Source organism: Lepidochelys olivacea, assembly GCF_965140295.1.
Source record: "Lepidochelys olivacea isolate rLepOli2 genome assembly, chromosome: 2".
In the NCBI taxonomy this organism is placed as follows: Eukaryota; Metazoa; Chordata; order Testudines; family Cheloniidae; genus Lepidochelys; species Lepidochelys olivacea.
In genome coordinates, this window is record NC_140412.1 from 142,414,648 (window position 1) to 142,432,560 (window position 17,913).

The window sequence follows — 17,913 nt, forward strand, 5'->3', positions numbered from 1 at the left end:
AAACTCCCCGAGGCCCTGTCCCCCTGTGCCAGGTGTGGGTGGGCAGGCTCAGCCCAGCAGGATCCAAGTACGGAGGGGCTTAATGTGGGGGGATCCAGGTTTGGGATGAGAGATTTCCTGTGTGGGGCAATCTGGGTGTGGGTAGCTCAGTGGGAGATCTGGATGCACAGGGGCTCACTGGGGGGTTCTGGGTGCAGGGGCAATGGGACTCTGCAGGGGATCCAGGTGAAGGTGGTTGGGACTCAGTGGGGAGGTCTGGGTGTGGGGAGATGGGGCTCGGCTGGGGGTAGTGTGGGGGGCTCAGTGGGGGGGGTCTGGGTGAGTGGGGTTTGATGGGGTGGGGGTCCAGGTGCAGCTGCTTGGGATCAGTGGGGTGCGGGGTCTGGGTGTGGGGCGCTCATCAGAGGGGTTCAGGTATACGGGGGTCGTGCTTGTCAGGATGAGGGTTCGATGGGCCTGCTTAACGGGGGAGCCCCAGCTGCTGCCAATGGGATGCTGCATTCCAGGCTCCCACTTCCCCCCACAATTGTCCTATCCTCTTTTCTTCGCCATCTCATCCCCCTCCCCCACTGCTCCATACCTCCTCCTCCCCTCACTCCTACATTCCTCTCCCACTGCCCTATTCCACCCCCATTTCTTCCCTACTGCCTCTTCCCCGCCACCCCCCTTCCCTCATTTCCCCCCACCCTCCTTACCCAGACCCACCGCCAGCACTCACTGTTGCACAGAAAACAGGAAGGCTTCAAGCACACAGATGGGGGCATGACTGGCACTAGGATACAGGAGGCAGCGTTCAGCTGCAGAGTCAGTGGAGCTGCAGCCTCCTTCAGCTGGGCAGCTCTGAGCTTGCAGAAATGAGGGTGGGCAGTGGCACGTAATGCCGTGTGCCCCCCATGCCTCGCTGCTGTTTGAAGGGGCAATCCCCCCCAAAACAGTGCCCATCGTCGTGTCCCCCCTTGCCCGGACGAGGCTTCCCTTTGCTTCCCTGCTGTTTTCGGCAGGGAAGCATAGGAATTCGGGGAAGGGGAGGGGGAGTTTTCTGCAGGCACCGCAGTCATGCAGAATCCCCCTAGGAGTAAGAGTTCAGGAGAAACATCATGCTAATGATGCAGGCTGATCATTTTACTGCCTGCCACTCATCTTCTCTGGAGGAGCCCTATATCCTCATCTTCCTTATCTGCCTGTGGCTAGTGGGTATCTAGTAATTTTTTTTTAAGCCCCCAAAATACAAATATTTTCACGTTAGGTGATTCCCAATATCTTGCACCAAAATATAACAAAGAGGCAAACAGTTTTTGAAACATTTAAGGATGCAAATCACCCTTTATCAGCAGTGTGAAAACAGAACAAAACAATATTATTCCACTGTACATGACTGTTACTGGAGTCTTCTGTGTTGCACCACTTACTGAGGTAAAAGCATGCAACATACCAAAACAAAGGCTTCTTTACAGATTATAGTGGTAAGGTCCAGACATAATATCCTTTCTATACCGCTAGGTTAATACAATAAAAGTCAGTCAATTGACAGAGTTAATTTTTCTCCACCAAAAAAGGGAGGCAGATAGTAGTTATAGAAGAGCCTATCATCTTTTAACAAAAACACACCACACCATACATTTGTGCACTTCTAGCCAAACCTGCTCCATAGCAGCAATTCTGAGTGTACTGGTTTGGTGCAGGGTTGCTCTGGAGGAAGAAACCCTCCTCCCAGGTACAGGAGTACTCATATAGCTGCTCCAAGACTACTACTGCAGTCTCAAGGCTACAGTATGTGCCATAGCTGCTGCTCCCCTCCTATCCAACTGGGGTATTTGTGGGTCCCTATGACAGCGAATTCATTGGTTCCTCTCACACTCTACCCCTAAAGCCCACCATAATACACATCTCCCACCAAAAATACAATAGTGTTCTGCCAATAATTTAATGAAGTGATCCCACAGATTTTCCTTCCATTAGCCTACGGAACCCCATGTATGATGTCCTTTAACAGAAAAGAGGTGAGAGACTGAGGATTCTGTTCACTCGATCTTCTGTTTAAATAAAAATAATCTTAATAATAACTAAGGAGGAAAGCAACATCATTTAGAAAGCAAACAGATATTAAGGGCACACTACTGGAAATGTTAGTGTTTTATCCCATGTACACTGAGTATACTGATAGAACAGCACAATCTTCAACTTGAATGGGGTTGAATAAAGCCCTTACTGAAAGTCACAGGATAGTCCTCCTGGAGACTTTTTTTTTTTTAAAACAATACATGACAACTGTGTGCAGCCTGTGGCGCTCCAAAGGAAAAATATATATATGCCCTTCAGAAATGATTTTATGAGCCTCAGAGACAAAAGATATCATTTGAAGGGTCATTTAGCAATATCTAGGGAAGAATGAAAGCAGGGAAATTATATCCCACCTGTCCCCACAATTTTTGGGGGAACTTCATAAAGTAACTCCCAGAAATTCCCTCCTGAATATTATTTCACAAATATATAGTTCTCAGCTCTAACTAACGGCAATAAAGCTTATGCAACAGCTCAGACTTTTAAAAACCAAATCCAAAAAAATTACTTTCAGTAACAAAATAAAAAGGAAAAAATATCTGTCTTGGATGCAATACATGCCACCTTGGGAACTAAAATTACACAGTAAGATGCAAGCAATCCACTAAGGTCTGCTCATATCCATGTGTTTGCAGGGTCTGTGTAATACTATTAGTAAGAAACGTTTATTATTCACATTTAATTATTCACTTTTTATTCTGGTTCAGTTTTTAAAAAAATGAGAGTCACTTTGTTTTTCTCTGAGAATAAAAGTGGTCTAAAAACTAATTTTTATCAAGCAGTCACGAAGAAAAAGCTAGTTTTGAAATAAGAACAAATAATAATACGTACCAAACACAAGTATGAACAGTGTGTTTAAAGACACCACCCAGAAGACATGTTCCTGGGGAAGGAAGTAAAACATTTTTCAGGAAAAGCAGAGTATAAAAACATATAAATCACATAATAAGCAAATAACTGCACCTGAGTTCTTAGGGTAAGAATGAATAATAATGAGCTAAGTTGCAAGCTTAGAATTTTCTAAATTTCAGCCCCAAAATGAAAGTGAATGTTGTGAGTAAAAATGGTGGCTATAATGGAAATTCTTTGTGGCTAGGGTTAGGAAGGGTGTTTTGCAGATAATCTACCCAGGTCTGTAAATATAAATGGCAAGAGTTATACTACTTTTTATGCTTACTTTAAAAGTACATAGAATTTGTATTTTCAGAAAAAGAGGAAAACTATTTCAGGTTTAATTTGCAAAGGGATTCTTGTTTCTTACTTTGGTTAATAGTAGCAAGTGTTTGCTTATGATTGCTATAGTTAAAGGGACACAGGTGGCTATATTTATGTTATAAACAAAACCTGTTTATCTAAGTTACTAATAACATGGTACTCTATTAACAGTGATTTTTAAAAAAACATTGAGTGTACTTCTCCCTCTGTTCTTTATGTACTACTTATATTTCTCTCAGCTAGGATAATGAAAACCAGTGTAGTCAATTTCAGGTTTAGTGGTGCAATGCCTGGATTTTAAAAAGTGCAGAGGAATGCTTCTTGTTTAAAAACTGTTGTTTGGAATGTGGATGTTTGAGTTGAAACATTTTTACTGATCATAAAACAAAAACTTGTTTTTACAAAATCTAAACTTTGGGGCAACTTTAAGTTTACAACAGCTACTTAGGCCCTTTTGAAAATTGTACACTTATGGAGGACCCACTACAGCGGTATCTGATTGCCACAAAAAATTAAAAAAATTAAATCATCCATGTGAATCAAGTTTATGATAAAGTAAGAAAAACTGTTTAAAGCAGAGATGGGCAAACTACGGCCTGTGGGACTGTCCTGCCCGGCCCCTGAGCTCCCGGACGGGGAGGCTAGCCCACGGCCCCTCCCCTGCTGTCCCGCCTCCCCCACAGCTATGCCACCACGTGGCTTGCACCTGCCCACCTCCCAGGCTTTCAAATAAGCCTGTCCTGCTGCTCTGAGCAGCATGGTAAGGGGGTGGGGGGGGGGGTTGGGTAAGGGGCAGGAGGTTCCCGGGGTAGTCAGGGGACAGTTGGATGGACTGGAGGTTCGGGGGGGGGGGGGGCAGGGCGGTCAGGAGACAGAGAGCAGGGGGGGTTGGATAGGGGGTGGGGTCCTGGGGGTTCAGGTGGTCCCGGGAGGCGGGGGGGGGGGACAGGGAGCAGGGGGGGTTGGATGGGAGTGGAGGTTCTGAGGGGGGCAGTCAGGAGGTGGAAAGTGGGAGGGGGCGGATAGGGAGTGGGGGCCAGGCTGTTTATGGAGGCACAGCCTTCCCTTCCCGGCCCTCCATACTGTTTCACAACCCCGATATGGCACTCGGGCCAAAAAGTTTGCCCACCCCTGGTTTAAAGCTACCACATCGATACAACATTTGAAATCTGCTTCATACATTACAGAACAGACTTTTTATTTAAATCTACATAAAACAAGTTGTTAGTTTCCTTAAAAATAAGCCTGCTGAAAAACTATTCTTGAACTATAAGACTTCACTTACTAAAAAAACCAGAGATCCGTCAAGCCCAAGCATCTAAGAATAAAAGAAAGTTGAGTTCATTCACAGTTCTATATTCAAAAATCTTCATAGTCCCACAATCAGCTTCAAGGTCACCCTTTTTCAAACCCCTTTTTTACTGCCCTGGTTAGCTACATGCCTTATACTACTGGACAATCAGACCAACACAAGTTTTTAAACCTACAGTAAGGAACTCAAACTGTCTAGTTCAGTACTGTAAACGGACCTAATCAAAAGCAGTAATATTTTAATACACAATTGTTTAAATGTATAGTAGTTCATGTAAACCAAAGACAGTCTACAATTTAACTGATTATTTCAGAGAGAGACCTGTTTCAAGAATATGAATGGTGAAGATTTTAATTTAGCTCAGGAAATGAATTGTTTACCTATTTATAGCAGCCTCAGCATTTATCTAGTGATTTAACTGAATTTTAAATTCATATGAAATCTGAGGTCAGAGAAGTTGTATATCAAGATTTGTGTAAATATAATTTTGCTTTCTAGCTGCAGAGTATTACCCATGAAAGAATAAGAGCAGATGATATTCAATCAAGAGTATAATGGCGAAACAGCTCCCAGTTCTAGACCAGTCATATCTCATGCTCTCATATTCTCTCTCTGAAACAGGAAAGGGCTTGCAGATGGGAAAAATATCCTCTATTTAGTTGTACACTTGTTTCAGAACAAAACAAAACGGAAAAAACAAAACAAGGAAAAAGATTTTTAAAAGGTATTTTCTTTTCCTGCTCCTCTAAGATATTCTATGCCAGTCGAGACTTCATCACTTCAAGATTAATGGAATCGTTCATATTTGAGCCTCTCTTATATGTCAAATTTTAAGCTAATATTTCAAGGTCTCAGTTCTCAGATATTTCACTTAATAAACAACATCATGTAAACTACTTTTGAAATTTCAGATGAGCTTCCAAGCTCGTTACATTCAAGGGTGTTACCACCAAGAATTCTCAATGTACTGTCCCCATCAAGAAGGGAAGAAGGGACTATACTCAAAACGCACAGACTGGCACAGAAGATCTAAGCTCTGGTCTACACTACAGGGTTAGGTCGAATTTAGCTGCGTTAGGTCAATTTTAAAATGAATGTGTCTACACAACCAACCCCGTTCCATCAACCTAAAGGGCTGTTAAAATCAACTTCTGTACTCCTCCCTTGTGAGGGGAGTAGCGCTAAAATCGACCTTGCTGGGTTGAATCTGGGGTAGTGTGGATGCAAATCAACATTATTGGCCTCCAGGAGCTATCCCAGAGCACTCCAATGTGACCGCTCTGGACAGCGCTTTCAATTCTGATGCACTAGCCAGATACACAGGAAAAGCCCCGGGAAATTTTGAATTTAATTTCCTGTTTGGTCAGCATGACGAGCTCAGCAGCACAGGTGACCATGCAGTCCCCCCATAATCGCAAACGAGCGCCAGCATGGATCGAAAGGGGGACACTGGACCTGATTGCTGTATGGGGAGAAGAATCTGTGCAGGCAGAACTCTGATCAAAAAGAAGAAATGCTAATATATACACCAAAGTCACACAGGGCATGATGGACAGAGGCTACAACAGCGATGCAGCAGTGCCGCATGAAAGTCAAGGAACTGAGGCAAGCCTACCAAAAGACAAAGGAGGCAAACAGTCGCTCTGCGTCAGAGACCCATACATGCCACTTCTATGATCAGCTGCACGGAATTCTAGGGGGAGACCCTACCAATACCCCACCAGTGTCTGTGGACACCTTCAAGGGGGAGTTGCACACAACACGGAGGAGGATTTTCTGGATGAGGAAGAGGAGGAGGAGGAGAATGCACAGCAGGCAAGCGGTGAATCCGTTCTCCCCGGCAGCCGGGATCTTTTCATCACCCTGGAGCCAATACCCTCCCAAGGCGGGATCCCCAACCTTGAAGGCAGAGAAGGCACCTCTGGTGAGTGCACATCTGTAACTACAGTACAGGGTTTAAAAGCAATAGTGCTTAATGTGTTTTAATAGTGTTTAATGTTTGATTTGGGATGCATTTGCGGCCAGTACAGCTACTGGAAAAGTCTTAATGTGTCTGAGGATGGAGCGGGAATCCTCTAGGGACATCTCCATGAAGCTGTCCTGGAGGTACTTTGAAAGCCTTTGCAGAAGGTTTCTGAGGAGGGCTGCCTTATTTCATCCTCCACGATAGGACACTTTACTACACCAAGCCAGTAGCAAGTAGTCTAGAATCATTACAGCACAAAGCATGGCAGCGAATGGTCCTGGGTTTTGGTCACATTCAAGCAACATTCAGTCTTTATCTTTCTGTGTTAGCCTCAGGAGAGTAATATCATTCATGGTCACCTGGTTGAAATAGGGAAATTTTTGTAAGGGAACAGTAAAAGGACCCCATCCATGCTGGGTTGTTTGCGCTTGGCTAAAAGGGATTATCCCATAGCCATGCGACGGCTGGAGGGGTGAAAGGATCATCCCAAATAGCCACGCGGAGGGGTGGGGGAAGTGTGTGCTACACATCCACCCAAAAACCGCAGCCCCTCCTTTTAAATGGCAAACCCAACCAGTATTGCTTGCTATGGGAAAGGATGGCGCTGCAGTTTGAAACCATTCCCACATGTTATGAAGGCATAAGAAGCCAACCCCACATACCAAAAGGCTTACCATGGCTGCCTGGAAACCGAATTCTATTGCCCAGCTGTGTGTGATGTTTCACCATACTGGCAGGTGCTCAATATAAAAGGCAAAATGAGACCTTGTACCTAAAGCACATGTGCTGTCTGCTGTGAATTGCTTGATTCACTGTGAAAGAGTCTCCCTTTTGTTCTCAGAAATGTATCATCTTAAATTTTACTCTCCCTTTTTATCCCCCTGCAGATGCAAATGTTTCTATGCTCCCCCTATCATCTCTGTCCCTGAGGTTACTGCAGATTAGAAGGCCAAGAAAAAAAGACAAAAAAACAAAAAAAACCCCCGCACTCGCGATGACATGTTTTCCAAGCTCATGCAGTTCTCCTGCACTGATATGGCACAGCTGAATGCATGGAGGCATTCAGTGGCAGAAGCCAGGAAAGAATTAAGTGAGCGCAATCAGAAGAGGCAGGATGCAATGCTGAGGCTAATGGGGGAGCAAATGGACATGCTCAGGTGTCTAGTGGAGCTGCAGGAAAGCCAACAAGAGCACAGACTGCCGCTGCATCCACTGTACAACTGCCTGCCCTCCTCCCCAACTGCTCCCTCCTCCCTCTCACCCAGACACCCAAGAACGCGGAAGGGGGAGAAGGCTCTGGGCACCCAGCCACTCCACTCCAGGGGATTGCCCAAGCAACAGAAGGCTGTCATTCAAGCAGTTTTGATTTGTAGTGTGGCTACAATAAGCAATGTGGCCTTGTCCTTCCCTCCTCCCACACCCCATCCTACCCCACCCAGGCTACCTTATCAGTTATCTCCTTTTTTTTTTAATTAATAAAGAAAGAATGCATGGTTTCAAAATAATAGTGACTTTATTTCCTTTGCCAGCTGTGATCGAAGGTGGGAGGGTGGCTGACTTACAGGGAATTAAAATCAACAAAGGGGGTGGGTTTGCAGCAAAGAAAACTCACACAACTGTCACAACATAGCCTGACTAGTCATGAAACTGGTTTTCAAAGCCTCTCTGACGCACAGCGCGTCTACCTCTGCTCTTCTAATAGCCCAGGTGTCTGGCTGTTGAAAATTGGCAGCCAGGCAATTTGCCTCAACCTCTCACCCTGCCATAAACGTCTCCCCTTTACTCTCACAGATATTATGAAGCAGACAGCAAGCAGCAATAACAATGGGAATATTGGTTGCGCTGAGATCTAACCTAGTCAGCAAACAGCGCCAGTGAGCTTTTAAACATCCAAAGGCACATTCTACCACCATTCTGCACTTGCTCAGCCTATAGTTGAACTGCTCCTTACTACTGTCCAGGCTGCCTGGGTATGACTTTATGAGCCTTGGGAGCAAGGAGTAGGCTGGGTCTCCAAGGATAACTATTGGCATTTCAACATCCCCAATGGTAATTTTCTGGTCTGGGAAGTAAGTCCCTTCTTGCAGTTGCTCAAACGGCCCGGAGTTCCTAAAGATGCGAGCGTCATGCACCTTTCCCGGCCATCCCACGTTGGTGTTGGTGAAACGTCCCTTGTGTTCCACCAGTGCTTGCAGCACCAATAAGAAGTACCCCTTGAGGTTTATGTACTGGCTGCCAAGATGGTCAGGTGCCAAGATAGGGATATGCGTTCCGTCTATTGCCCCACCACTGTTAGGAAATCCCATTGCAGCAAAGCCATCCACTATGACCTGCACATTTCCCAGAGTCACTACCCTTGACAACAGAATGTCAGTGATTGCACTGGCTACTTGGATCACAGCAGTCCCCACAGTAGATTTGCCCACTCCAAATTGATTCCTGACTGACCGGTAGCAGTCAGGTGTTGCAAGCTTCCACAGGGCTATCGCCACTCGCTTCTCAACTGTCAGGGCAGCTCTCATCTTGTTATTCCTGTGCTACAGGGCAGGGGAAAGCAACTCACAGAGTGCCAGGAAAGTGGCCTTATGCATGCGAAAGTTTCGTAGCCACTGGGAATCATCCCATACCTGAACACTATGCGGTCCCACCAGTTTGTGCTTGTTTGCCGGGCCCAGAATCAGCGTTCCAGTGTATCAACCAGCCCCACTGCCGCCATGATGTCCCAATTGCCAAAACCCATGCTTTCAGGAAGGTCTGTGTCCATGTCCTCCTCACAATCATCCTCGTGCTGCTGTCTCTTAGCCAGGTTCTGCACCTACTACAGTATAATGCGCGAGATGTTTACAATGCTCGCAACAGCAGCGGTGAGCTGAGCGGGCTCCATGATTGCACAGGAAACCCAGGAAAGAAGGCGCAAAATGATTGTCTGCAGTTGCTTTCACAAAGGGAGGGAAGGAAGGAGGGGAGACTGACGACATGTACCCAAAACCACCCACGACAATGTTTTTGCCTCATCAGGCATTGGGAGCTTAACCCCGAATTCCAATGGGCAGCGGAGACTGCGGGAACTGTGGGATAGCTTCCCAAAGTGCACTGCTCTGCGAATTGATGCCAGCCACGGTAGTGAGGACACACTCCGCCGATTTAATGCGCTTAGTGGGGACACACACAATCGACAGTATAAAATTGATTTCTAAAAATTTACTTCTATAAAATCGACCTAATTTCGTAGCGCAGACATACCCTAAGAGAGGTTTCTGAGACCACTGCATTTAAACTGCCGAAGACAATGCACGTATCCAATGTATGTAAAATGCTGAAGACAATGTACATATTCATGAAAAGTTCTGAAAATAATTAAAATATTTTTCAAGTACGCAAGATAGTTCTGGAATATGTATATAACACTAGAAAAAGTGAGCATAATGTTTATGCTGAAAACAAAGAGCTAATTACTCCTTTCAGGGAAGTCCAATAGGTAAGAAAGGGTCAGAAATTTGAGTTTATATTGAGTCCTTTTCACCAAATGTCTTTTAAACAAGACAATGCACATAGCATTCTGTATTGTTAACAGAGGACTTTTTCCATCTCCTTATTGTTCATGCTACAGATTGCAAGAAAGTTTTAGTTACGGAATTTGTAAACTAGAAAACAAAATGAGATAAGCCTATATTGGAAATCATTCTTGATCATATTCTTGTTTGTTTTTATAAAAGTGTATACTTATTTTTACTCTATCTATACATACACTCACAGAAAGATTAGTTTTTAAGCTATGCACCATTTAACATCTACTGGCACATTTAGGAGCGAAACTGAAGATCTCAGAAGAGTGTCTTGTTGAAAGATGTTCTTAACTATGTTTCTTCACAGCAATCAAGGAAATGCTTTTTTAAATTGTTCCTTAATACGGTATACAGTATTTTTAACATAATTACTTTTTGGAGTCACTAATATCTATCACCGTCAAATTTTACATGAAATCAAAGTATCAGAACCAATTTTCCATTAGGTTTAAAGTAATTTCAAATATAAGTCAGTGACTGAGAAAGCTCAGAATACTTCAGGAGAATGGCTCTTACTCACTCTCTCCCATGTAAGCTCTTCTGCTGCTCGATCCCATTCCAAAGCATTCCAATTCATGTCATCTACGGGGATATTATAATTGTTAAAGCTATCAACTGACCCAAAGCAGCACATTAGTAAGAGCTGTATTATGATTTAAACTAGCAAAAACACCAACTGCATACCATTTAGCTCACTCAGTATGTCAGATGGGGATACAAGTCAAAAGAACATTTTAAAAGTAATTATTCTCTTTACAGTTTAATTTCTCCTCAAAAGTTAAACCAAATATTTCCTTATTGCCATTTGCCTTTTGACAACAGAAGCAGAGTAGTTTCTTATTGTAGGGATACCTGAAACCACAGAGCTGCTTATAGTTTTGGCTTTTCTTAACTGCAAAGTGTTTTAGTGCTCATTAAAAAATAAACTACATAAACATTGCAACACACACAAGAAGAGGTAAGCAGGCTGAACTGAGCCTACTCTCCTTGGTAGTTTCCCTATGTATGTTATTTACCAATTTAGATGTCAGCCAGGAAAAAGTATAATTTCCATTTTCACTTCTTTTCAATAACTATTTTATATGATAATTTTAGGGAAATGCTCCTACTCTGTGTCACCTGTTACCTTGGGCTCCATTGTTTGCATCTGCTGCATCTTCTACTACAGCATCTTCTTCATCTTCATTGTCTTCCTCTTCCTCATCTCCTGGTTCTTCCTGAATTTCTGGGTTTTCGCCGACAACTGCATTCTCAGCAGGTGGGTTAGCAGGTTGATCAAGTGCAGCATTTTCACCTCCACCATTTCCTAACCCCTGAGCCTGCAGGGACAAGATTTCAGTGCAATTTTACTTAAAGTATTGTTGTGCTTTGATCAATGTCCAGAAAAACAAACATGTTAAAAGCCAATTTTTTGGGTTCCACTTAAATCATAAAACACAAGCCATTGCTTTTGGCAATGACATATCTCCTAAAATGTTGACAGTATCACTATCTTATTGGACTTCTAGAGGTTCAATTTAGTGATGTGTAAGAAAGATACATTATTGAAGAACACTGTCAAGTTAAAGAACCATACTTTTGTGTTAAAATTTTGTATCTATATAGTTACAATTGATACTTATGAAAAAGTTGGGGAAAGTCTTTTTTTAGTTTGTGCATTTGACAGAAATCTGTGAATAGCCAATTTCTCTCCTGATGAATATCAATCTCTCCTTATGATCATCAATAGTTATGGAGAAAAAAATGAAATCTAAAAATAAAATAAATAATTCAGAACATACTGTTTAAAAGGGATTCTAGCACAGAGGACTCAAACTTTACCAAAGTACTGAACACAGCTTTAAGAGATGTTCTCAGAAACAACTCTGTTGAAGTGGAAGTATTATTAGGAAAATATATTGTTAGTTTCTTTAATGTAATTGAAGGCTGGAAAGGAGAGCTAGCACCACATGACAAGCCAGCTCTCTCTAGATGACCAGTAAGTGTTCCACTGGCCACCCAGTTGTCCACAGACCAGTGAAAACTTTTGTTCTATCAGAAACAAATATTTTTCAGGTAGTCATTTTAAAAAAAAATGACCTGACCATAACACTTCAAACTTGCTTTATCATAGTTACAAATTCAACTTCACAAGCACTAAATCCTATTTTAAAAAAGATTTAATATATTATACATAGAACGTCATAAGAACCAAGATAGCTAGAAAATTATTTACTGCATAATCACAGTAAACATTACTGTAAGATTCTACATTTTATAATGGTTCAGGAATGTATATTGCACACATTACAGCTGAGATCACATTACCCTGGTGAATTTACATAGGACTAAGTATCAGAGGGGTAGCTGTGTTAGTCTGTATCCACAAAAACAACAAGGAGGCTGGTGGCACCTTAAAGACTAACAGATTTATTTGGGCATAAGCATTCATGGCTAAAAAACCCCACTTCTTCAGATGCATGGAGTGAAAATTACAGATACAGGCATAAATATACTGGCACATGAAGAGAAGGGAGTTACCTTACAAGCGGAGAACCAGTGTTAACAAGGCCATTTCAGTCAGGGTGGATGTGGTCCACTCACAATAATTGATGAGGAGGTGTCAATACTAAGGGGAAATTGCTTTTGTAGTGAGCCAGCCACTCCCAGTCCCTATTCAAGCCCAAATTAATGGTGTTAAATTTGCAAATGAATTGTAGCTCTGCAGTTTCTCTCTGACTTTTTTTTGAAGGATAGCTACTTTTAAATCTGTTATTGAATGTCCAGGGAGATTGAAGTGTTCTCCTACTGACTCCTACTCACACAGATACAGACAGACATCTTCCTCTCCAAGTGCAAACAGATGGACATCATACCAAATGGACTGAGGGTAAAAAATCCATTGCAATCGACATACTACATCATGAACAGGTAGCTGCCAGGCAACTCTCCAACACGACATTCCACAGGCCACTATCCTCCAATCCCACTGAGAAAAGAAACTACATCATCGTCTCAAGAAACTCCCTGCTATACACTGGAACAAATCTACACAGACATACCCCTAGAGCCCAGTCCAGGGGTATTCTATCTGCTACCCAAGATCCATAAATCTGAAAATCCTGGGCGCCCCATCATCTCAGGCATTGGCACTCTTACTGCAGGATTATCTGGCTATTTGGACTTTCTCCTCAGACCCTACGCTACTAGCACTCCTAGCTATCTTCGAGACACCACGACTTTCTGAGAAAACAACAATGCATCGGTGTTCTTCCTGAAAACACCATCCTGGCCACTATGGATGTAGAAACTCTTTACATCAATATTCCACACGAGAATGGACTAACAAGCTGTCAGGAACAGTATACCTGATGAGGTCACGGCACACCTAGTGACTGAGCTCTGTGACTTTGTCCTCACCCACAACCATTTCAGATTTGGGCACAACTTATACCTTCAAGTCAGCGGCACTGTTATGGGTGCCCACATGGCCCCACGGTATGCCAACATTTTTATGGCTGACTTAGAACAACACTTCCTCAGCTCTTGTCCCCTAGTGCCCCTCCTCTACTTGCACTACATTGATGACATCTTCATCATATGGACCCAAGGGAAGGGGGCCCTTGAAGAATTCCTCCTGGATTTCAACAATTTCCACCCCACCATCAAACTCAGCCTGGACCAGTCCACACAAGAGATCTACTTCCTGGACACTATAGTGCAAATAAGCGATGGTCACATAACCACCACCCTATACCGGAAACCTACTGACCACTATACTTACCTCCAGCTTCCATCCAGGACACATCACATGATCCATTGTCTACAGCCAAGCCCTAAGATAAAACCGCATTTCCTCCAATCCCTCAGACAGAGACAAACACCTACAACAGCTTTATCAAGCATTCTTAAAACTACAATACCCATCTGGGGAAGTGAGGAAACAGACTGAGAGTGAGACAGGTACCCAGAAGTCACCTACTACAGGACAGGCCCAACAAGGAAAACAACAGAACACCACTGGCCATCACGTACAGCCCCCAGCTAAAACCTCTCCAGCATATCATCAATGATCTACAACCTATCCTGGAAAATGATCCCTCACTCTCACAGACCTTGGGAGGCAGGCCAGTCCTCGCTTACGGACGGCCCCCCAACCTGAAGCAAATACTCACCAACAACTACACACCACACCACAGAAACACTAACCTAGGAACCAATCCCTATAACAAACCCCGTTGCCTATTCTGTCCCCATATCTACTCTAACGACACCATCACAGAACCCAACCACATCAGCCACACCATCAGGGCTCATTCACCTGCACATCTACTAACGTGATATGTGCAATCATGTGCCAGCAATGCCCCTCTGCCATGTACACTGGCCAACCAGACAGTCTCTACCTAAGAGACTAAATGGACACAAATCAGGCATCAGGAACGGTAACATACAAAAGTCAATACAAAAACACGTCAATCTCCCTGGACATTCAATAACAGATTTAAAAGTAACCATCCTGCTACAAAAAAAATTCAAAAACAGACTTCAAAGAGAAACTGCAGAACTACAATTCATTTGCAAACTTAACACCATTAATTTGGACTTGAATAGGGACTGGGAGTGGCTGGCTCACTACAAAAGCAATTTCCCCTCTCTTGGTATTGACACCTCCTCCTCAATTATTGAGAGTGGACCACATCCACCCTGACTGAAATGGCCTTGTCAACACTGGTTCTCTACTTGTAAGGTAACTCCCTTCTCTTCATGTGCCAGTATATTTATGCCCGTATCTGTAATTTTCACTCCATGCATCTGAAGAAGTGGGTTTTTACCCACGAAAGCTTATGCCCAAATAAATCTGTTAGTCTTTAAGGTGCCACTGGACTCCTCATTACATAGGAGTGTATATTTGAACATGTAGAAATAAGATCCCCTTGCAGTAAAATGTATTAAGCTGAAATGGACAGGTTTTTTACCATTAATTTTTCCATGTGAACATCCCCTCCCTCCTCCCAGCTTTAATTTAAACCAATGGACAGTTTACAAACTTTTACCTCATTCTGTTGGCCAAGACCATTTGGTGGCTGTTGATTTTGTTCCAACCACTGTGGTGCTCCTCCATGGACAATCTGTTCACGTAACCACACTAGACTGATAAATGCACAGAGTGTGCATGTGACCACAAAACAACCCTGTAAACAGTCTGCCAATAAATTTTCCCTGTTAAAAAGAAGACATTTATGTTAATATATTTAGTTTAAAAAAAAACTATTTCCAATTATTTTTGCTCACATAGTTTAATTGATTGTGACTGAGGGATTCTAAGTTCTCATTTTGTGATCTGAAGAGCTATGTCTCCCAGCTCCTTTAGTAAGAAATATACATGTAAGTAATATTTCCGTTTCAAGGGAAAAAATGAAGAAAACAAATGTTCTTGGAAGACTATTTTACTGAAGAAAACTGCATATATTTGAAATTAAATCAATTCACAACACTGTTTATCTTAACCCCTTTGCAAATTATCAAATGCTTTGATTAATATTGTAGCCCTGCAGATTTCAACAATGGGAACATCTCTGAGTACAACTACAGCCATAGACTGTGATCCAGTACAGTGCACAGTCACTCTTACGGTTTCGCTGAGGTTACCTCTCCCCTAACAGGCAATAATACAGAGACCCATTTTGAAAATCTCTTAGTGGAGACAGGGGCTCCCTCACACATATCTAGAATATAAACAAAGTCTAGGGAGTCTTCCTGAATGGCTTAGTATCATACAAGTGAAAGTCTAATGCCCTCTTATTACCTGGTGTATGAAAAGCACACTCCTTTGTAGACTGATGTGGCTTAGGAAAAGAAACAGAAGGTGAACAGTTTGGTTGATACGAAATTCAGAGAACACCTCAGGTAACAACTTTTGATGAGGTCATAAAGATAACTTCTCCATGAAAAACAAAGTAAAGGGAGAGCCTTCCATTAAAGCCCCCTTCTCCCCAACCCTTCGCACAGAACTTATGGCTACCAAGAAGCCTGTCTTCATAGACAGAGGTAGTAGTGAGCACGAAGTTAATGGCTCAAAGGGTTGTTTCATGAGATGGTAAAGAACCAGGGAGAGATCCCAGAGTGATGTAAGGGCTCTAATCTGGAAAAAAAAGATTGATAAATCCTCTTAGGAATCTCACTGTGGTTGGATGAGCAAATACCAAGAAACTGTCTATTAGCACATGAGAAGCTGTTACTGCCCCTAATGAACTTTGATGGAACTCATAGAAAGGCCTGAATTTTTTACTTCCAACAGGTAATCCAAGATTGATGAAAGAGATGATTGGGATCGGTTACACCAAAGGTTATATCTTCTCCATTTCTGAAGGTAAGTATGTCTAGTAGATTCCTTTCTGCTATTTAACATTATCTTTTGTACTTCCTATAAGCATGTGGTCTCCACTCCCTAAAACCATTAAGAAACCAAGCTTGTAGTTGCAGCATATTCAGACTGGGTGAAAAGTCTGATCCACATCCTGAGACAACAATTAAGGTTTGATTGGAAACCACCACAAAGGGTGAGAAGTAAGTCTGATGAGGTAAATAACCCAAACTTGTCTTGGCCAAGTTGGTCCAATTGAAATTACTTTAGATTGGTCCTGTGTGATCTTGATAAGGACCTTTAAGAGCAATGGAGTTGAAGGATATGCACAAAAAAGACCTTTTGTCCACGTAATGAGGAAAGCAGCTCCTAGAGGGTGAGGACTGAGCCCCAGGCTGGAACAGAATTTCCTGCATTTCCTGTTGGCTTCCACAGCAAAATAAAATAAAATAAATAAATAAATAAAACTGACCTCTGGAAATCCCAAAGTTGGGAATATTTCACTGGGGACGCAAGAGTACAACTCCCACTCTAATTAAGGGAGAAATGTCTACTCAGGTTGTCCGCCATGGGGTTGTATATACCCAGGAGGTAACAAGCTTAGATGACTATCCGATTGGCTACACACCAACTTTGAGAGTTATCTGCAGGCCTATACTTCAGAACAGTGAAGTTGTTTGAGCTGCCTACCATACCTCCTGATATGACTGACACTTGAGGAGCCAGTCGTCCAAGTACAGAAAGATAGTTATTCCTAGACGACAGAGGTAGGCACTACGACTGCCATGATTTTTGAGAACATGCTTGGAGTGGATGGGCAGGCCAAAGGGCAGGAACCAGTACTGGTAATGATTGTGATTGTAAGTAAAATGAAGAAATCTTTTGTGAGAAGGATGAATTGTGGAAGCAGGCATCTTTGAGGTCAAGGATTGGAAACCAGTCCCCTAATTCCAGGGAGGGAATTATATCTGCTAGGGACACCACCCTGAATTTTAGATGTCTGACATGTTTGTTCAATGATCTGAGATCTAGTATCAACCTCCTTTTTTCTTGGGTATCAGAAAACAACTTGAATGAACCCTTTTCCCCTATGCTGAAGTGGGACTGGATCCATGGCCCTAGACTTAGAAATGATGAGATTTACAGTGTCAGCAATTGCTCGTGAGAGGGGTTCCTGAAGAGGGACACGGAAGGGAATTGGAATGGCGGGGTGGAGGTAAACTGGATAGTCCGAAGTAACGGCCTTCAATACCCATTTGTCCAAGCCTCTCAGGCTTGATGAAATACAGAGAAGCATTATTCAAATTGAGGGAGGGGGTCATATCATGTAGCTGATAAACCTGCTCATCAGGTGGACTCTCGATCAAATCATCAAAACTGGACGATGCTGAAGGCTGGGATGAAGCAGCTGAGGTAGTTGCAGGTTTTTCTTTGAAAACCTCCACAT

General features: G+C 43.0%; 1 protein-coding gene across 1 annotated transcript in view; it reads right to left on the reverse strand.

Moving 5' to 3' along the window:
* MARCHF6 (membrane associated ring-CH-type finger 6) overlaps positions 1-17,913 on the reverse strand; it is a 117,505-nt gene that overhangs the window by 53,832 nt on the left and 45,760 nt on the right. The window contains exons 6-10 of the mRNA XM_084619554.1: positions 15,157-15,322; positions 11,247-11,439; positions 10,641-10,702; positions 4,562-4,594; positions 2,893-2,944 (exon numbers count right to left, since the gene is read on the reverse strand). Of these exons, the coding sequence (XP_084475680.1) occupies positions 2,893-2,944; positions 4,562-4,594; positions 10,641-10,702; positions 11,247-11,439; positions 15,157-15,322 (506 nt within the window). The remainder of the gene's footprint in view (positions 1-2,892; positions 2,945-4,561; positions 4,595-10,640; positions 10,703-11,246; positions 11,440-15,156; positions 15,323-17,913) is intronic.